Source organism: Mastigoproctus giganteus, chromosome 5 (genome assembly GCF_048544385.1).
Source record: "Mastigoproctus giganteus isolate SK-2022 chromosome 5, ASM4854438v1, whole genome shotgun sequence".
NCBI lineage: Eukaryota > Metazoa > Arthropoda > Arachnida > Uropygi > Thelyphonidae > Mastigoproctus > Mastigoproctus giganteus.
The window spans coordinates 134309870-134331343 of record NC_143579.1 but is presented as its reverse complement, the minus strand read 5'-3'; the positions used below and the strand labels follow the sequence as shown (position 1 = coordinate 134331343).

Sequence of the window (21474 nt, the reverse complement as noted above, 5' to 3'; positions counted from 1 at the left end):
TCTTTGCATCCTTTGCCAAGGATTTCTGTTAATCTGCCTTTGCCTGCCTAACCTCATTTGTGACTTGGTTACAAACCAGCTTATAACTATATAATAGGCTTCCGTGTCACCTGTTAATTTATATGTATCCTAACCATTTTTCTTCTCTGCCACATCTCTCATTAGTTAATCTGACATCCATTTAGGCTTGAACAATATTTCTTAGTTGGTATGAAAATCCTAGTAGCTTCCAGAGGTGTAAATGATTCTCTCTCTCTCTCTCTCTCTCTCTCTCTCTCTCTCTCTCTCTCTCTCTCTCTCTCTCTCATAGGTACCTTTAAAACAGATTTTTCAGAAATTATCTCTGCATTTTGACAAATAAGACAACAAATAAGTCTTCAATGTAAATATTTTGGTTGAAAAATTTATTATTTTCTGTTTGTTATGTAAAATTTTGTTAAATTTTTATTTATGTAATACAACCCTGTTGGACACCAAAGATGGTGAATAAGAGATTTTTCATTTATTCAAAAATGTTTGTTTCATCCATTCAGAGCATTTAATAGATGTTGATTAAGATGAGTATAGTGTTACTGATATTGCCTTGAACTATCCCATTCAATGTTATTTTATCTAGGAAATTGTGACCTTATAATTTGAATTAAAGTTATTAAATTTTTAGTTATTCAAATGAAGTAAATTTTTATTTCACTTACTGAAATAACTTTTCATTTATATAATTTAAACTTATCATTTGTAATATTTTCTAATCATTATTTTAGATGATTTCAGAATCTTCTGTGGTGATCTGGGTAATGATGTGACAGATGAAGTGTTAACCAGATCTTTCAGCAAGTATCCCTCATTTGTTAAGGCAAAGGTCATCAGGGACAAACGCACTAATAAAACCAAAGGTTTTGGTTTTGTTAGTTTCAAGGATCCCCAGGATTTTATTAAAGCAATGAGAGAAATGAATGGTAAGTTTTTATTTTTTTTTAAATTTTAGTATATACATAATAATAAATAAATAAATTTTCTGTTTATACTCCGGGACGACCAAACAGTCAAAGGAGTTCACAAGATGGATAGAATACAAGAAACAGCACTGTCTTAGCCATCTTGACTTGAATTTAATAATATACAGCATAATTTCCCTTAATGGACACTTCTTTTCAACTCTCAGGCTTGGGTAATGGCCAGAAGTATTAGAAAATTATATGTTAAATGACCTCTCCAAAATGGACATTCTCCAGTATAGTCTACTTTAACAGGTGTCCTGCATGCATTTTCTGCATCCCGGACCAGACACTTAGATTCTTTCAAGTGCAATATTTGGGATTAAAACTCTCACTGGATGTGATGCATGTGTAATTTTGTAATTCAGCAAGAATTTGTTATGAAGGAAAATGAAGGTCAAGGTCATTATAGTAACAATGGCACTAATTATGTTTGTAATAATTACAGATTATGCATGGAATAGATCTGATGATTTATCATTAATATGCTCATCACTGCTTTAACTGAATGTTTGCAAATTTTATTCGAACTGTCTGATGCAGTTCCACTAGATTACATTGCTTAGCAAGGCAATACAGTTGTCATTCTGAGAGACCCCATTGCCAGAAAGAAATGAAAGAGAGAGATAATGGGGAAATAGTACTGTAGCAAGTATGTATACAACAGTGTTCTCTCCAGGACCTATCGAATGGGCGTACTGCCTGGTGAATTTAACTGACCGTCCGGCTAAAATTTAAGCGATTCTAATGGTACCGTATGGTACTGAGCTCGATCAATATTAATTCGAACATGCTATGCAATCAAGGTCAATCACATAGTATGTTCGCCGGGAGCAGATTCCAAGTCCAGCTGAAATTGTGATTGGATGCCGAAAGGTTGGTAGAACTCAGCTTTCCAGTACATAACCTACCTACACAGTTATAATACCTCCCACTATTCGACCATCGCGTTGACGTCATGCGGCCATCGCGTAGTTCGATCTGATTAATAAATTTGTTATTAAAACATTCTACTTTCTAAATAAAAAGTACTTTATTTGTTAAATTTAGTGTGTATTTATATATGTGTTGGAATTTTCATTTTACAATTAAAAAAAATAACACTAGCTAATATTAAATTTTTTCAATGTTTGTTGCACAAAAATTAAAATCAATATAACATTAAATTAAATCAATTAAAATTAAATAAATATAACATTAAATTGTGCAATTGATTTTTAACAGAAAATTTTATAATGCCACCCGGCTGGCAAACTTTTCTGGGGAGAACATTGGACAGGATTCTGCTTGTGTTGCATTAAAACATAAAATAAATAAATAAAATAAAATAATTTAACACACTACCAGTAGACTACATAGGTAATTTTTACTAGTAACCCATGCAGAATTTTCATGTACATGAATGAACTTTGATAAAAATGCTGTGTAATACTTGACATTGCTTTTATGTTGCTTCAGTGATGACACAGTGCAGTTTTTTGACTGAGTTGCAACGGCATATTTTCCTTGCCGACACGCAGCACTTATACCGAGTAGTGAGAATTGGCCCAGTAGTCCACTTTGGAGAGGTTTTGCTTGAGCATCACAAGTTTTACCTGAAATTTCATTGTTGTCTTAGGACTGTAGAAATATTTTGTTGATCATGAACATGATAACCTCAGGGGCTCGCATCTGGTGAGTATGGGCTTGGCACACCCAGGGTCCTGAGCTGGATATCATCATTCTTCTCTTCTTTTCTTGGTGATTCCCTTCTGCTTCTCCCTCCCTCCCTCCCTCCCTCTCTCTCTCTCTCTCAGGGTAATTCAGAAATTTTTTTTTTTTTTTTTTTTTGGCTGGTGCAGCATATGCCTCAGGCATCCTTGCACCATATGGCTAATAATAATAATGAAACATGAATGCTGAAAAAGGTTGAATTGCTTAATATGTTAACAACCCAAATATTAAAAAATAAAAAATTGATATTTGGACCCACCAACTTTTCTTTTTCTTTTTTTTAGTGCCTGACTTGTGTACTTAATAACCCATATTATGAAAATGATAAAATTGAATTTTTCTTGTTTATTTATTTATTTTTTTCTTGTGGGGCATATTATACACATTGAGTGATCACTGAATTATGACCACCTACCTAATACTTTGTAGGTCCTCCTTTTGCCCTCAGTACAACAGCTAACCAACATGGCATTGATTCAACAAAATGTCAGAAGCGTTCAGGAGGTATGGCCAACCAAGCTGTGTGTAATGCGGTCAGCAATGCAGGTATGGAGGCGATTGGTGTATCCAGAAGCCCGATATGCCTTTCCATAGTGTCCCACAAGTGCTCTATGAGATTGATATTAGAGGTGTTTGGAGGCCAATCGATATGCTGGAAGTCAGGACTGTGTTCCTCAAACCATTCCTGCACAACAAGTGCCCGATGGCTCGGCGCACTGTCATCTTGGAAGACACTATCGCCATTTGGGAAAAAGTGTAACATAGCAGGGTGTACACAGTCAGCAAGCAGTTGAAGATAGCGGAGACCACTGATACGTTGTTTCACATGCACCAGAGGTCCAAGTTCCTGCTAGTGAAACATGCCCCACACCATACAACCATCTACACCTGCCATGCATGATGGATCAAGAGTCTCATGTTGTTGACGGCAAATCCATACACAACCATCAACGGTGTGGAGTATATAACATGACTCATCTGACCAGCACACCTTCTTCCAGTCTTCTAACGTCCAACTTGCATGCTCTTTGCACCAGGCAAGTTTTTTACACCGATAAACCTTGGTTAGGAGAGGATGCCGTTGGGATCATCTGCTGGTATAGCCCATATGTGCGAGCGTGAGACACATGGTCATGCCAGATATTGTTCCGGGTTGGCCCATATTGTGTTGGGTAGTCAGCTATTCAACAGTGCTGTGCCAGTTCACCTGTATGAGTCGTCGGACCCTGCACTCATGTCTAACATCAACCTTTAGCTGACCTTTTCTTTCAGTTTTGCCTTCAGGTTGTTGTTTGACCATTTTGATGCCAGTCCTGTTACACTTTAACTATGGTGGTGGTGGCTCTCGAACACCCCACTATTTCTGCCGTTTGGGAAATCGAGTCACCAGCTTGTCGAGCACCCACAATCTGTCCTTTATCAAAGTCTGATGAAACCGTCCTTTATCAAAGTCCGATGAAACCGTCCTTTTACACAACACGCTCGGAATTTTACCACCTACTGAACAACTGACACATTATCTATGCTACGTAGGTTGACTAACTCCGCACTGCCGTACCTCACGTGGTCAATGAGTCACATTCAGTTTTCATAGGGATGGTCATAATTCAGTGATCACTCAGTGTATGTCACAAGGCTCACTTGTAAAAGAGATCACCTCTGGCTTAAGACATACTGCTAGTCTTGTACCACGGATTTACACATTTATGTTATTTGTTTCTCCAAATGATAATGAGTTAGGGGAAGTTTCATAGTATAATATAAATAGCAATTGTTTACTTATCAAGAAAAATAATGTAATTAGCATTAGTAGAGGCATACGATGCAAGAAAGCAAGCTTATGCAGCATCAGCCAAAAAAAAAAAAAAAACACCTCCCATTTCACCCTTCCATTTGTTCCAAATGCGTGTTGAGCTCAGCCTTAAATTTATTTAAGCTATCAACTTCCACAACAAAAGATAGAAGTCTGTTCCACCAATCAATCACCTGCTGGCTAAAGGCAAATTTCTGCACATCTGTTCTACAACTGTCTATCCTCAATTTGAATCTTTGCACGCTCAGGTTCTTAATCTCAGCAAGAGGAAGAATCCCATCAGCATTCAGCTTGCTCAACCCATTCAAGGCCTTATACACATCAGTCAGATCACTTTGCAGGTGCCTACTCTCCAGGTGCTACAATATGCAGAACTTAAGCCTTTCTTGGTAAGAGCACCCCTTTATTCCCTTCACCAATCTTGCCCTTCTTTGTACTCATTCTAGCAACTTTGCATCCTTCCTAAAATGAGGCCTTCAGACCTGTACACAGTACTCTAGGTGTAGCCTGACCATTTCCTTGTACAACGAGATAATCACCTCCCTGTTCCTGCTAGCAAAATTCCTATATATCATTGACAAGACTCCATGACCTACCTTGGCCGCCTGTCTGCACTGCTCAGAAAACTTCATATTTGACTGCACAATTACCCCAGATCTTTTTCACTTTCCATTCTCAGCCCATTTGCCCAACTTATCTAGATCCATTTGGAGTAGTATACTGTCTTTACTGTCGTTAACAACCCTGTCAACCTTTGTATCATCTGCAATCTTGGATATTAATCTTGATATACCTTCATCAGTATCATTGATGAATACACAAAACAACAATGGGCCCATCACCGAACTGTGGGGAACGCAACTAATAACATTTGTCCATGAAGAGCAGTGTCCATCGATTACCACTCTCTGTCGTTTCCCACTCAACCATCCATTTATCCATTGTAGCAACTTACCCTTAATGCCATACCTCTCCAATTTTGTACAGCAGTCTTCCCTGTGCAACCGTATCAAAAGCTTTCCTGAAATCCAAGTTTATGATATCCAAATTATTTTTGACATTCAGTTCCTTTGTGATCACATCATAGCATTAGCATTAGTAGAGGCATATGACGCAAGAAAGCAGGCTTATGCAGCATCAGCCAAAAAAAAAAAAAACTCCCATTTCACCCCTCTGTTCGTTCGAAATACCTGTCCAGCCTAGCCTTAAATTTATTTAGGCTATCAACTTCCACAACAAGGGATGGAAGTCTGTTCCACCAACCAACTACCCACTGGCTAAAGGCAAAACATAAAGGCATAGTATCCAATCAAATTGGTCAGACAAGACCTTCCTTTAACAAACCCATGCTGTATCTTAACTATTACTGCAGTCTTGTCTAGATGATCCTACAATGCTTCTTTAACCAGTGATTCCATTATTTTCCTTGGAACACAAGTTAAACTAACAGGTCTATAGTTACTTGTGTCACCTTTTAAACCCGCTTTGTGAATTGGTGATAGATTTGCACACCTCCAGTCCATGAGAAGTTCCCCTGATTCCAAGAAAGCTCTCATAATTATGGCTAAGGGTTTGCTTACTTCCTTTGCTGCATCCTTTAATATAACTGGATAGATCCCATCCACCCCAGGTGCCTTCCTTATTAACTTCAACAATTTGTGCTCCACTTTGCTCTCAGTTATTACAAAATCCCTTAGCTCCCTGTTAGAGTTTGATAAACGTCTGGCATTCCCATCATTGAATAACTCCTCATATGTGAATGTAGATGCCAAATACTCATTCAGTTTATTAGCTACCTGAGCAAGATCATCAATAGTCAAACCCATCTATGTTAAGGTCCAATCTGATTCATCCCTTTCCTTCTAGAATTTACATAAGTGAAGAACTCTTTGCTGTTTTTCTTTGCATCCTTTGCCAAACATTTCTCATAATCTGCCTAACCTCCTTTGTGACTTGATTACAGACAAGCTTATATATGCCCTAGGCTTCTGTATCACCTGATAATTGATATGTATCCCATACATTTTCCTTCTCTGCCACGAACCTCATTAATTCATCTGACATCCATTTAGGCCTGAATCTTGAACAGTATTTCTGAGTTGGAATGAAAAGGCTAGTAGCCTCCAAAATTAAGTTCCTGAAGGCTTACCATTTAGAATTCAATGTTGGTAACATTATCAGTTGATCCCACTGCACAGAATTTAAAAACTGTCTGAGACCTCTATGGTCACCTTTACGAAAGCAAAAGCCCTTCCCTTTAGCCTTGATGGTAGTTACATCTTTAAGTAATTCCCACATCAGTTCATTGTGATCACTGTCACTAGTGGTTCTTTTATCTGCAAAATCTTATCACTGCTGACAATCAGAGCAAGAGTATTACTCCCTCTGGTTGCCTCTCGAACATGTTGCTGTAGAAAACAGTCATCCAGTAAATCCACAAGAGTCTTGCTGTATGAATGACCAAACCACAAGTTGCAGTCAATATCTGGAAAGTTAAAATCCCCCATTATAAGACATTCTGATTTACTGGCCCACTCTATTTCTCTGCACAATTGCTCATTATACTCATGAGATTCATTAGGCCTATAACACACACCTACTCTCATTTTTCCTTTCCCACTGCTTATTTCACACCAAATAGACTTGACACTGCATTGTCCACCATCATCAGTGGAATGCACTTCCTTAGATTTTGTGTTTCTTGACTAACAGCATAATCCCTTCTCCCTTCCTGTCCCGTCTATCCTTACTGTACACATTGTAGTCCCCAAATTCCAATTCTGCACTGCTTATATCTGTGTGAAAACACATCTCTGATATCTCAACAATATTTGCATTTGATGTCTTGACTAGTGCTTCAAGCTCATTAAATTTAGTAACTATACTCCTAGCACTGGTGTACATGCAAGTATACATGCACCTGTTCCTACTCTTGGTTACTCTAACACACATCCCATGTATTTACTTGTTTCACTATGACTCCCAACAGTCCTGGAAATCTCCATTACCTTGCTTCCCAGGCTGCTACTCATTCTAATCGAAGCAGTGCAAGAATCACTTTTGCCTCTGCCCGCAGCCACTGTTAATCTTTTAGTCTGTGTATCCCCCCCCCAAGCTAGCAGTTTTCCAACCCACCTAACACTGCCTTGATAGCATCGGCAAATATTCTTTCACCCTTTCTATTTAAGCGTACCCCCATACCTGTAGAAGCAGTCTCTCCTGTGTTTATAGAGGAAGATTCTCTAAGAGGGCCAGCTGTTCATTTTGTAAAACTTCGGGCTTAAATTTCACATCAAATGTGAGGAAATGTATCTATGCAGCTGGTCACTAAGGACACCACAGAAAAAGAATTTGGAAGTTAACTTTCCACTGTTCAGTGTGGATTCTCTTGTGTCCATAAAAAGGGAGTTTCTAGTTTTGTTAGCGCTACTGTAAGTAAAATGTGCCTTGTCAGTGAACAGGATGTAGTAATTCAAACGGGTGTGTGCAGCTAACTAGCAGCTGAATTCTGGATATGGCATGGGTATGATCCTTTAATTTTCTCCAAATTATCATGTGAAAAACATTGAGATGGACAGAAAGTCATCTTTGAATAGTAATTTGGGGCTGTGTTGTGTCCTTTCTATAATGTTTTCTTCCGTAAACCACATTGTATTGAACAATAAGCCGTCAATAGTACATTTGAGAATGGGACACGCTCTCTCAAAACTTGATGTAATCTTGCAGATGTACTTACTTCTTGTCATCTTTGTACTACAAAGGCGATAAGATTCAACAACCCTCAATCTCATGAATATTGTGGATGAAGTCACTGTTCCTTTACAGAGGAGAGGGCAAGCCACAAACTTACTTGCAGCTACTACCTATAAATGTATTAGCTTCTTATCCAAATTGTTTTTGCTTATGTGAAGTATTAGTATTAAAATGGCATAGTGATGCAAGGAAGAGAACTTATTTGACATGTCTGTTATAAAAAAATGAAACTCATTATTCCAATTAACAAAAAGTGCCTAACCAATTGCTCCTTGAATTTTGTCTAACTCTCTGCTTCAGCCACCCTTGCTGGCAACTTTTTCCAGTGTTACATAATACATTGCCTGAAGGCAAACTTCATAAGATTCATTAAAATGTTGCTCAGTAAGATTTTATGTCTGTGTCCTTTGGTTCTATTTCAGTCACCATTGAGATATTCCTTCATCATTCATTTCACTAATCTACTCCCTTGAGGCCTTATACACGTCAAGCTGCTAAGCTCTGCAGATGTCCTCTAAGCCACTTTCCCATCTTCTTTTCCCACTTATAATTAATACATAGTTGTCTTCATCAATCGAGTTGTCCTTCTACCCTTTCTAGGAGTTCTATATCTTCTCTACATTCAGCCGCCAAACCTGGACATGGTATTCCAAGTGTGGTGTTAGACAGAGAGAAAATGACCTCTTTCTCTCTACTTGTAAAATTCTGGCATAGTGATGCAAGGAAGAGAACTTATTTGACATGTCTGTTATAAAAAAATATATAGAGAACACCATGTGTACTTCTTGGTTTCTGCTTACACTGCATGTTGAACTTTGTGTCTTTTGGTATGGAGTATCCAAGTGTATTCTCATACTGAACTCCTTTAATTCCTCTCCTCCAATCTGTTCTATCATAGGCTTCTGTGTCACATGTTAATTTATATGTATCCCATGCATTTTTCTTCTCTGCCATATGTCTCATTAGTTCATCTGACATCCATTTAGGCCTGAACCTTGAACAATATTTCTTAATTGGTATGTAAAGCCTAGTAGCTTCCAAGATAAGTTCTTTGAATGCTTCCCATTTTGAGTTTGCTGTTGGTAACATCATCAGTTGGCCCCCACTGTATAGAATTTAAATACTGTCTCAGACCATCGTAGTCGCCTTTACGAAAGCAATAACCTTTCCCTTTACCCTTGATGGTAGTTACCTCCTTAAGTAAATCCCACTTCAGCACACTGTGATCACTGCCACCTAGTGGTTCCTGTATCTGCAGATTCTTAATGCATGAAGAATCACTACTGATAATCAAATCAAGATTATTGCTCCCTCTAGTTGCCTCCCGAACATGCTGATTTAGAAAACAATCATCCAATAAATCCACAAAAGCCTTGCTAGTGTGTGAGTGACCAAACCACAAATCCCAGTCAATATCTGGGAAATTAAAATCCCCCATTATAAGACTCTCTGATTTACTGGCCCACTCTATTTTCCTGTACAGTTTCTTATTATACTCATCAGAGTCATTAGGCCTATAGCACACTCCTACTCTCAATTTTGATCTCCCAATGACTCAACCAAACTGACTCAACACTGCACTGTCCAGCGATGTCGACTGGCTTCACTTCCTTGGATTTTATGTATTTCTTAACTAATAGTATAACCCCTCCCCCTTCCTATCCTGTCTATCCTTTCTGTAGACGTTGTACTCCCCAAATTCCAGTTCTGCATCCCTTATATCTGTGTGACTCCACGTCTCTGATATCCCAACAATATCTGCCTTTGATGTTTTGAGCAATACCTCAAATTCATCAAATTTATTTACTAAACTCCTATCATTGGTGTACACGCAAGTATACCTGCACCTGTTTCTATTCCATTTACCATCACCCTCAGTGAGCGATCAGAGAGAAAACTGGATAACCAATTACTAAAAACAGTTGGCAAACCATAAGATGGAAGCTTGTTTAGAAGACCTTTATGCCAAACACGATCGAAAGCCTTTGAGATGTCATGAGCAACTACTTGTGTTTCACCGAACCTTTCCATTGAATTAGTCCATAAATGGGTAACATAAGCCAGAATATCACCAGTGGATCGACACTGACGGAATCCATACTGGTGTTCATTGATCAGACGGAAGGTTTCTAGGTGGTTTAAGAGTTGGCAGTTAATTGATTTCTCCATTACTTTAGAAACAGTAGAAGTAATTGCAATGGGACGATAATTGGATGGGAGGGATTTGTCACCCTTTTTAGGAACTGGCTGGATATGAGCAAATTTCCAAGCAGAAGGAAAAACACCTTTGGAATAAGAAAGTGAAAAAGGGCGACAAAGAATAGGAGTAAGTTCAGGAGCACAGGTTTTGAGAACAAGTGGAGAAATATCATCGGGACATGGAGCTTTCTTAACATCAAGATTCGTCAAAATCCTTCTGACATCCTTTTGACGGAAGACCACAGGAGGCATTGAATGGAGCGTGTTGGGAATGGTGGGAGGTGTTTTACCAAGATCATTAATACATGAGTTGGAAGAAAAATGGGATGCTAGCAGGTCAGCTTTATCCTTGGCTGAAGTGACAACAGAACCATCTGGTTTGGACAGATGGTGGGAGCAGAGATGAGCAAAAGTTGTGGCCAATAGCTTTGGCAAGAGACCAGAATGCTCGGCTACAATTAGGGCAAGAAGCAAGTTTTCTACTCTTAGTCTGTTCAAACTCTAGTTTGGACTGATTAATAACTGCTTTACAATTGTTGCGAGCAGAATTGTTGTGAAGAATTAGAAACAAGCCAATTACGATATGCAACATTCTTCTCTTTGAACAGCCTTAGCACATTTATTGGGAAACCAAGATTAGATAAGGGACGAGATTTTAAAGTGGAGTGTGGGATAAAGGATTCCATTCCTGCAAGAATAATTTCACTGACACGATCTGAGCAAACGTTGACATCAGAAGTTTTGAAACTACTCCAACCAAGAAAAAGAAGAAAAGAAGTCTCGCAGGTCATCCCATTTTGCATTACAAGAATGCAAAATGGGTTGGGAATAGCCATGAGATAAAGATTCCATTGGAGAAGAGACAATCACCAATTTGTGATCTGAAGTGCCTAAAGGATCTCTTACTTCGACTGTGTACTTAGAAGGGTTGTTTATGAGAAAAAGATCAAGCATATTGGCTGTATGATTATTGTCCGGTATTTTTGTAGGTAAATGAACAATCTGTGCAAGGTCATCAGTAATTGCAAAAGCCTCAGCATCTCGAACAGCTGGGTCTGTTTGACTAGAAAACGGAAGCCAGCTGGAATTGTGAGCATTAAAATCACCAAGGAAAATTACCTCACTGTTAGGAAAGTTGGACTGGAGAAAGTCAAGTTGCAAAGAGAGGAAGTCAAAGAGCTCCAAGTGATTAGTGGAGTTGGGAAAATGGTAGAGACAACAGATGAATTTTACACAATGAGGTAGAGAGATTTTAAGCCATAGAAGATCAAAGAGAGGAGATTCCAAGTTGCCAAGTCTCTGACAGGGAATATCAGAACGGACATATGCACAAGTACCACCTTTGAGGCAAAAGGAATCGTACAGCGAATAATTTGGGCAACTGAGATGAGCAGTATTCGAATCAACTGATAACTGAGATTCTGTCAGAAAAAGTACATGGGGTTTGGCAGACTGCAAGTGGAAATGGACATCGTTGAGATTAGAATTGAGACCACATATATTTGTGAAATGAATTAGGAAGTGCTTGGGAGGTTTAGATCTTTTCACAGATAAGCTTGCTCTATTAGTTTGACAATTCCTGGTGTATTCAATAGCAAGAAAAAGTGGTGGGACATGCTGTATGAAGTAATGAAATTTTTGGATATGGCGTACATGTGGTAAGAATATACCCAGATCCTTGACATAACGTGGCCTTGACAATGCTCCCTGCATACACACTACTCAGACTCCCTCCAGTCACTAACTGGCAGAGTAGAGATAGCAAGATTATACACTAGATGATCTGGAAGCCTCCTAGAGAGTTACCAATAGGTTCGGTCCAGTGTACTAACTAGCGGCCGGCCTGCGAACACCGTTTTAGAGCTGTACCCTCGAAATGTAAGGAATATTGGATCTCGCCATGATGTTTATCATAACCTCAAAAGGCATCAATCATACTGCATGATGGAAGAGATAGGGAAGGGTTGACCGGAACTTAGCTCTAGAGACTAAACATGGGTTCCACCACTTCAAGCCTCCAATAAGCAAAGTGGTGGTAATGCATCGGTTGATGAGAGTCATCTACCACCTAGTACTGCCTGGTAACATAGGTGGGCGGCATTCCTCCATGTGGTGTGGGCACCACACCTCGACCCCTGCTTATGTTGGTTCACACCTGGGTGGTCACCCAGGATTACTAACAGTCCCACCATCGTGAAGGTGCAAGCAGAGGATTTGGCTGTCACAGACCGTCCGGACATCCGAAATTGGGTCCGCTTGACTTGAGTGTCACCCGAATATCAGTTCCATCAGCGTTTTAGACTCCCAGATTGCAAGTATAGCTTGTCTGGCATATCTCAGAGAATGTCTGTGACAACATCAAGGACCAAATATGCCAAATATACTGCTTTGTATGGAGCAGCAGAGGCAGGTAGATTTGGCATATTTGTGAAGGTGAGCGCCCTGCATACTCAAAGGGTGTGCAAGTGGTGGTAACAAAGAAAAGCAGGTATAGTGACACGAGGCAGAGCTCAGTTTTCATTATCAGGAGGTAAGAAAACTGGTAATGCCACTTTTTTTTTTTTCTCTTTACGTCCTAGCCACTGAAATCTCAAGAAACTAGGTGGCAGGACCTGCCAGAGCAACTTGTTGTGATTCTGGACACATCCAGCTAACCTCCACGTGGCGAGGTATGGGCAACATCAGGCCCCACTAGGGGCCTGGTGGCCAATAAGCCGGACAAACAATGGGCAGCACATCACACTGCACAGATATGGCCTACACACTTTCAGGTCTCTGGCTTGACAGTGTACTGTTCTCGATACAGCGAACACATGCGGAGATGGGAGAAATCCCATGTGCTGTCTGACATGAACATACCTTATACCTTATATAAGTAACAAGGCGCCTCCGTAGCCAGGCGGGAAGGAGCAACAGTGCATAGCACACGCTTCTTGATTAGACCCGGGGTTCGAGCCCGTCACCACCAAATATGGAGGATATGGAAAGGTCAGGGAATGACCACCGCATATTACCTGAGCAATATGGCCTTAGTTGCTAATGCTCCTAATAACCAAACAACAACAACAACATATAAGTAACAATAAAACCACATGCTCAGAAGGCTGCAGGGAAGCAATCTGTTGGAATTCAAACAGATATAACAATCCTACCAAAAGGACATTTTTCTCCCATTGCACGCTACTTATTGAGCACTAAAAAGCCAGTTCAAACACCCAGTGAACTGCCACTCCCATATCAATACCATCTACTGCTCCACCTCTGTCTAAACAAAATAACACAAAGGAATCAAAAAAACCTGATTTCCTGCCTGTGACAAATGAAAAAAGGTAGATGGAGGTGAAGGAAACAAATGATGACGTGGTCTTGGAACTTTTTTAGATGATGATATGGATTCTTTTCCAAAAAAGATAAATCCAAGGCTGAGAAAGTAAAGCCCTCAGCCCTTTGGAAGCCCACAGACAGGCCAACTAAATCTAAGTAATGTCCACTTTAAATTTTTGCAGTGGAACTGCTTTAGTTTCCATTAAAACAGTGAAGGCATCAAGGCCCTCCTACGAGCCAATGTGCTTCTGCTTACAGGAATCATATTTGAAGGCATATGAGGACCCTCATGTATAGCTGTTCTACCATTCAGAAAGGCAGAACTGGGGATGGACCTACCCATGGAGGAGTCACCATTCTTGTGAGTATTCACACTGCCTTTCAAACTACACTACTGACTACCAATTCAGCGGCTGTGGCCATACATCTTTCAGTATTTTTTCTCACTATTTGCTCAATCTATTTGCCACCTAGGAATGACATTCCCCAGGAAGACCTTGATGATCTCATTCAGCAATTTCCAGCCCCTTTTCTATTTCTAGGGGATTTCAATGGGCATAGAACACTGTGGGATAGTGCTAATATCAATGGAAGAGGTAGGATTATGGAGCAATTGCTCAAAAACACCGACTTTGCCCTTCTAAATGTGGATTGTAATACCTTTTTCTGCATGGCTACCCATATGTTTACTGCCATTAATCTTTCCATCTTCTCCGCTTCCCTCCTGCCAATGTGTACATGGGATGTTGAAGAAAACCCTTACAGTAGTGATCACTTCCCCGTGATATCCACACTTTAAAGTGGGGAGACCATACCACCCGACTATGATATCACGATGGAAGATCGATCATGCTGACTGGAATGCCTTCTGTACTTGTTCCAGCAGCTCTACATCCTTCTTGAAATGAGGCCTCCAGACCTGTATACAGTACTCTAGGTGAGGCCTGACCATTGCCTTATACAAGGGAATAATCACCTCCTTATCCCTGCTAGAAAAATTCCTATATATCATTGACAATACACCATGAGCTACTCTTGCAGCCCGTCTGCACTGCTCAGAGAACTTCATATCTGCCTGCACAACCACCCCCAGGTCCCTTTCATTCTCTACCACTGTCAGTGTAGTACCACAGAGTTGATACGTTGCTCTGGGGTTGTTGTTTCCCATGTGTAGTACTTTACATTTGTCAATGTTAAACTTCATTTGCCACCTCTCAGCCCATCTGCTCAACCTTTCCAGATCCTGTTGCAGCAGCATGGTGTCAGTAGTGTCCTTGACAACCCTGCCTACCTTTGTATCATCTGCAAACTTCGACATTAAGCTTGATATACCATCATCAATATCATTTATAAATACAGAAAACAATAATGGACCCAACACTGAGCCCTGAGAACTCCACTAATAACATTAGTCCACAACGAGAAGTGTCCATTGATTACCACTCTCTGTCTTCTCCCCGTCAGCCACCCCTTTATCCGCAGCAGCAATTTGCCTCCAATGTCACACTGCTCCAATTTGTGCAGCAGTCTTCCATGTGCAACAGTATCAAAAGCCTTCTAAGATCCAAGTATATAATATCAAAGTTATTCCCTGCATCCAGTTCCTTTGTGACTGCATCATAGTATCCAATCAAATTGGTCAGGCAAGACTTCCCCTTAACAAAACCATGCTGTGTTCAAGCTATAACTGAAGTCTTGTCTAAATGATCCTGCAGTGCTTCTTTAACTAGTGCCTCCATTAATTTTCCTGGAACAGAAGTTAAACTCACAGGTCTATAATTACTTGTATCAGCCTTTGATCCTCCTTTGTGAATTGGGGGTCACATTTGCACATCTCCAGTCTGTGGGTACCTCCCCTGAGTCCAAGGAAGCTCTCTTAATTATGGCCAAGGGTTTGCTTACTCCCTCTGCTGCCTCCTTTAATATAACTGGATAGATCCCATCCACCCCGGGTGCCTTTCTTGTGTTTATCTTCAACAATTTCTCCTCCACTTTACTCTCAGTTATTACAAGATTCTCTAGCTTACTGCTAGAGTTGAATACACCTCTGGCTTTCCCCTCGCTAAATAACTCCTCATGTGTGAATGTCGATGCAAAATATTCATTTAGTTTGTTAGCTACCTGAGCAGGATCATCGACAGTTGACCCATCGATATCAAGTGGACCAATCTGATTCATCTCCTTCCTTCTAGAGTTTACATAAATAAAGAACTCTTTGCTGTTTTTCTTTGCATCCCTTGCCAAAGATTTCTCGTAATCTGCCTTCGCCTGCCTAACCTCCTTTGTAACTTGGTTACAGATCAACTTGTATCTATCATAGGCTTCTGTGTCATGTGTTAATTTGTATGTATCCCATGCATGTTTCTTCTCTGCCATATGCCTCATTAGTTCATCTGACATCCATTTAGGCCTAAACCTTGAACAATATTTCTTAGTTGGTATGTAAAGCCTAGTAGCTTCCAAGATAAGTTCTTTGAATGCTTCCCATTTTGCATTTGCTGTTGGTAACATCATCAGTTGGTCCCGCTGTATAGAATTTAAATACTGTCTCAGTCCATCGTAGTCACCTTTACGAAAGCAATAACCCTTCCCTTTACCCCTAATGGTAGTTACCTCTTTGAGTAAATCCCACTTCAGCACATTGTGATCACTGCCACCTAGTGGTTCATTTATCTGCAGATTCTTAATGGATGAAGAATCACTGCTGATAATCAAATCAAGAGTATTCCTCCCTCTAGTTGCCTCCCGAACATGCTGATATAGAAAACAATCATCCAATAAATCCACAAAAGCCTTGCTAGTGTGTGAGTGACCAAACCACAAATTCCAGTCAATATCTGGGAAATTAAAATCCCCCATTATAAGACTCTCTGATTCACTGGCCTACTCTATTTTCCTGTACAGTTTCTTATTATACTCATCAGAGTCATTAGGCCTATAGCACACTCCTACTCTCAATTTTGATCTCCCAATGCTTATGTCACACCAAACTGACTCGACACTGCACTGTCCAGAGATGTCCACTGGCTTCAATTCCTTGGATTTTATGTATTTCTTAACTAATAGCATAACCCCTCCTCCCTTCCTATCCAGTCTGTCCTTTCTGTAGACGTTGTACTCCCCATATTCCAGTTCTGCATTCCTTATATCTGTGTGACACCACGTCTCTGATATCCCAACAATATCTGCCTTTGATGTTTTGAGCAATACCTCAAATTCATCAAATTTATTTACTAAACTCCTAGCATTGGTGTACACGCAAGTATACATGCACCTATTTCTATTCTTAGCTACCCTAACACAACCCATGTGTTTACTTGTACCACAGTGACTCCCAGCAGTCTCTGAAATATCCTGCATCTTATTTTTCAGGCTTTTGCTCATTCTAATAGAAGCAGTGCAAGAATCTCTTTCACCTCTGCCAGTGGCTACTGTTAATCTATTCCTCTTTGTCTGCCCCCAAGCTAGCAGTTTTCCGACCCAACTAACACTGCCTCGATAGCATCAGCAAATATTCTTGCACCCTTTCTATTTAAGTGTATCCCATCTCTGTAGAAGCAATCTCTCCTGTTAACAAGTACAGTCCAGGCTGAAAAAAATTCTACCCCTTGAGCCTTGCACAATCTTTCCAGGGCCGAATTGATCGACAAGGCTCTCATCATATACTCCCTCCTATCATGTCTGGGCAGAATTGCAGACACTTTCAAATTCAACCCTATTTCACGGCTTTTTTTCAACAGTGACCTGTACTTGTTAAGCAATTCTGCCAGTCTCCTACTCTTGATATCATTAGTGCCAATGTGTTCAACTATATCACCCTTTGTGCCCTTAAAAATAACTGGGGGACATATAATCAGCCTTTTACAGAATCTGAATTGAAAGTGGCACTATCTCTATTCCATGCGAGTGCTGTTGGGCCAGATGATATCCATTATTTGATGATCAAATATCTTTCATTTGAAAATATGGATTGGTGGTTCTGTCTATTCAACAGAATCTAACTTGAAGACCAGTTTCTGGACACCTGGCATAAGGTAATCGTGCTTGCTTTTTCCAAGCCAGGAAAGGAACCGAAACTTCCAAACAATTACTACCCAATTGCTCTGATAGGATGCTTGTGTGAGGTCCAGAAAAGGATGGTCATTGCGCACCTTATGTGGTATTTAGAAGCAAATGACCTTTCCGAAATAAAATGTGGCTTTCGAAGGAACAGATCACTGCTCAACCATTTAATAAGATTATAGACATCTATCCGAGATGCTTTCCTCAAACGCTAATACCTGGTGTTGATTTTCTTTGATATGGAAAAAGCGTATGACATGGCTTGGAGATTTGTAATTTTAAGAGATATCTATAATCCTGGTGTTAGGGGTAATCTAGCCCTTTTTATTAAAAATTCCTTATTGAACCACTTATTCCAAGTCCATGCAGGATCTGCTCTCTCTCTCTCTCTCTCTCGACCTTTTTGCCAAGAGGAGGGAGTCCTCCAAGGGTCAGTTGTGAGTGTTACACTTTTTGCTATCAAAGTGAATTTATTACTGAACAACTTTCCTCCAACTGTAAACAGTGTCCTCTTCATTGATGACTTTAGCATCTTTTTACAGTCATGCAACATTGAGGGCTATTGAAAGACACTTGCAGAATGCCAATGATCACGTCAAGTCGTGGGCAATGGCTAATGGTTTCAAGTTTTCATCTCAGAAAAATGTTTGCATCCACTTTTATCACAAACCAAACCTTCACCCTGAACCAGAATTAAAACTCGGACAAACAATCAGTCCAATACACCTGATACGAAATTCTTGGGGCTTGTATTTGATACAAGTTGACATTCCTTCCATATATCCATCAACTGAGGACCAGGTGCACAAGGGGATTGAACCTCCTTCATGACATCTTATCTAATAATTAACTAATAATCATCTAATCTAATAAATAACGATCTTTACTCCACCTCTATTGTGCACTTGTCCAATCTAAACTGGACTATGGGTTCCAAGTGTATGCATCTGCTAGAGACAGCGTACTATGATGGCTAGACCCAGTTCACCACCAAGCCATCCGTATTGCTACTGGAGCATTTCAAACATCACCTGTCCAGAGTTTATACATCGAACCAACTGAACCACCTGTCTTGCTTCGACGAATGGAATTGTCTCTAAAATATATCTTTAAAATGAAATCCTGCCAGACCATTCCAAGTGGACATCCGTTTTCAAGCCACAATGGGAAAATCTATATAACACTAATCAGACTGCCAACTGTCCCTTTGATATTCGTGTCCAAGAGCTGCCCAGACAGCTGAATATTACAGTAGACAATGTTGCCGATTCTACAAGGCAACCCATTCCACCCTGGCATGCCCATGTTCCACCATGCAACTTCTCCATTCATAATGAGGAAGAAGCCCGAACTTCACTATCTGTCTACTATGCTTTCCATTGATCTGCTTACTCTGATTTCCTGCCTGTCTTCATTGATGGTTTAAAATCAGACTCATCCATGGGATATGCTGTATTCTTCCCAGACAGTACGTTCTCTGAGAAGATGTCCCATGAGTGCAGTATACACACCACAGAGTTATATGCTATAGAGCTAGCCTTGCACCATATTAAAACTAATAATTAGCAGAGGTGTATTGTATACACAGATTCCTTAAGTACATTACAGGCTCTATCAGTGATGATATATAACCCTCATCCAGTCCTGTCTAGGATTCAGCAGAAGCTGTACTCTCTCTATGAATGAGGTTCGACATTTAGTTCTGCTGGATCTCAAGCCACATTGGGATTAGAGGTAATGATATGGCAGATGCTGCTGCCAGATCATTACAAGTGGACATCCATTTTCGAGCCACGATGGGAAAATCTATATAACACTCATCAGACTGCCAACCGTTCCTTTGATATTCGTGTCCAAGAGCTGCCCAGACAGCTGAATATTACAGTAGACAATGTTGCCGATTCACCAAGGCAACCTCAGAACAGTCATAGCCTGTTAGTCTCATATACAGACTACAGGCATATGATACACTCCAAATTATTTTCCCAGTGGCAACAATCTTGGCATGGGCAGACACGAACAAACTCTATCAAATAAAGCCTGTAATCAAACTGTGGCTGTCTAGTCTATGCTAGAACTGCAGAGAGGAAGTTGTAGTTAGCCTCCGCATAAGACTTAGTCATCTTACACATGCTTTTCTGCAGAGGGTAGATGACTGTCCCATGTGTGAGAATTGTGGCACCTTTTTAACCATTCGTCATATTTTAAATGAGTGTCCAAGTTATAGACACGAGCATGTTTTATATTTTACTGCTTTTAGTCATCTGGCTGAGCCTTATGTAGATTTTATCTGACAATCAGCATGTATCTACAGTTTTTACCTATTTAAAATTGCTAAACCTCTTTAATCACATTTAAATTTTACCATTTTACTGTTATTTCTTTATTGTTATATATATTTTTTATAACAATAAAGAAATAGTAAAGTATTTAACTATAAAAGTATAAGTATTGTTATATATCTGGACATAGTGAAGTAATTCGTTAGGTCACTGAAAGCTCAACTGTTTTGTTTTATATGGCCTGGTTTTGGGTTGCCTTAGTTGCCTTAATTGATAATTACTATTGCCTTAATTGTAATGTGCCATTAAAAACCAAACCAAATCTCTCTCCCTCTGCTCTTTTGCATTGATATGTGAGAAAAACTTTTTTCCTGTTCTTAGCTCTCTTCTTCAGTAGTTTTTCATACTCAGCTTTTATAAATATTATCTCAACAGTGGTTTTACTATATATTTGCATATAGTTATCATGATAGCATTAGAGAAAGTCAGAAACCATTGTGGATGAGATGAAGTAACTATCTTGAAACATCTGCCTCATGAAAAAATCTGCATATACAGGGTGAGCCATAAATACCTATCACAACTTCACTATAACCATATTTATTTTAATTTAGACATCATATTCGATGGGATTTTATAAGTCACTTTTCAGAATTACACATATGCACATGCATTCTCTACACACTCTTTCAAGCACATTATATTTTCTATTTTCCAAGGAAACTTGTGAAAAGCAGTAACGATTTACTGGATGTCATTTTTTAATTCATGCAAGTTCCTTACATACACTTGTTCTTTCCCATCCTCGCGGAGGGAAAAAAACTACATGTACTTCAAAACAGGGCTGGCTAGCCATTCTATTATTTCTCACCTTCGAATCATCTCTGTGCAAAGTGTGTGGCCAACAAGTTCTTGCACATTATTATTATTAGTAGTAGTACTGGCAAATGATGCAAAGAAGCAAGTATCAGAAAAAAAAAACTCTAATATGTCTAATTCTTTCTTAAATTTATTCAAACCACCCACATCCACAGTACTAGATAATAGTTTGTTACAACAATCAGTTACCTTCTCTCACTAACAGCAAATTTTCATGCAGCTGTCCTGCAGCTGAACTTATTCAAGGGGGTTACATCAGTGGCTCATGCATTCCAGAAAACTTCTCCTGTCACAGTCTTCGGCTTACAGTGAGGTTTGTATGATTGCCATTTTTAAAGACTTGCAAAACAGTTTGCAAGTCTTTAAAATTCAACAAACTGTCTCATAACTTAATCAACTCTCTATCTCTCTCAGTGATCTTCTGTTAACTTATCATAAACATCTGCTGTACACA

At 39.7% G+C, this 21474-nt stretch overlaps 1 protein-coding gene across 1 annotated transcript in view; it reads left to right on the top strand.

Annotated features, from left to right (window-relative positions):
- The window catches only part of LOC150085710 (RNA-binding protein 42), a 209564-nt gene that overhangs the window by 84971 nt on the left and 103119 nt on the right, over positions 1-21474 (top strand). Inside the window, exon 4 of the mRNA XM_090373458.1 lies at positions 762-956. Coding sequence (XP_090229584.1) covers positions 762-956 — 195 coding nt within the window. The remainder of the gene's footprint in view (positions 1-761; positions 957-21474) is intronic.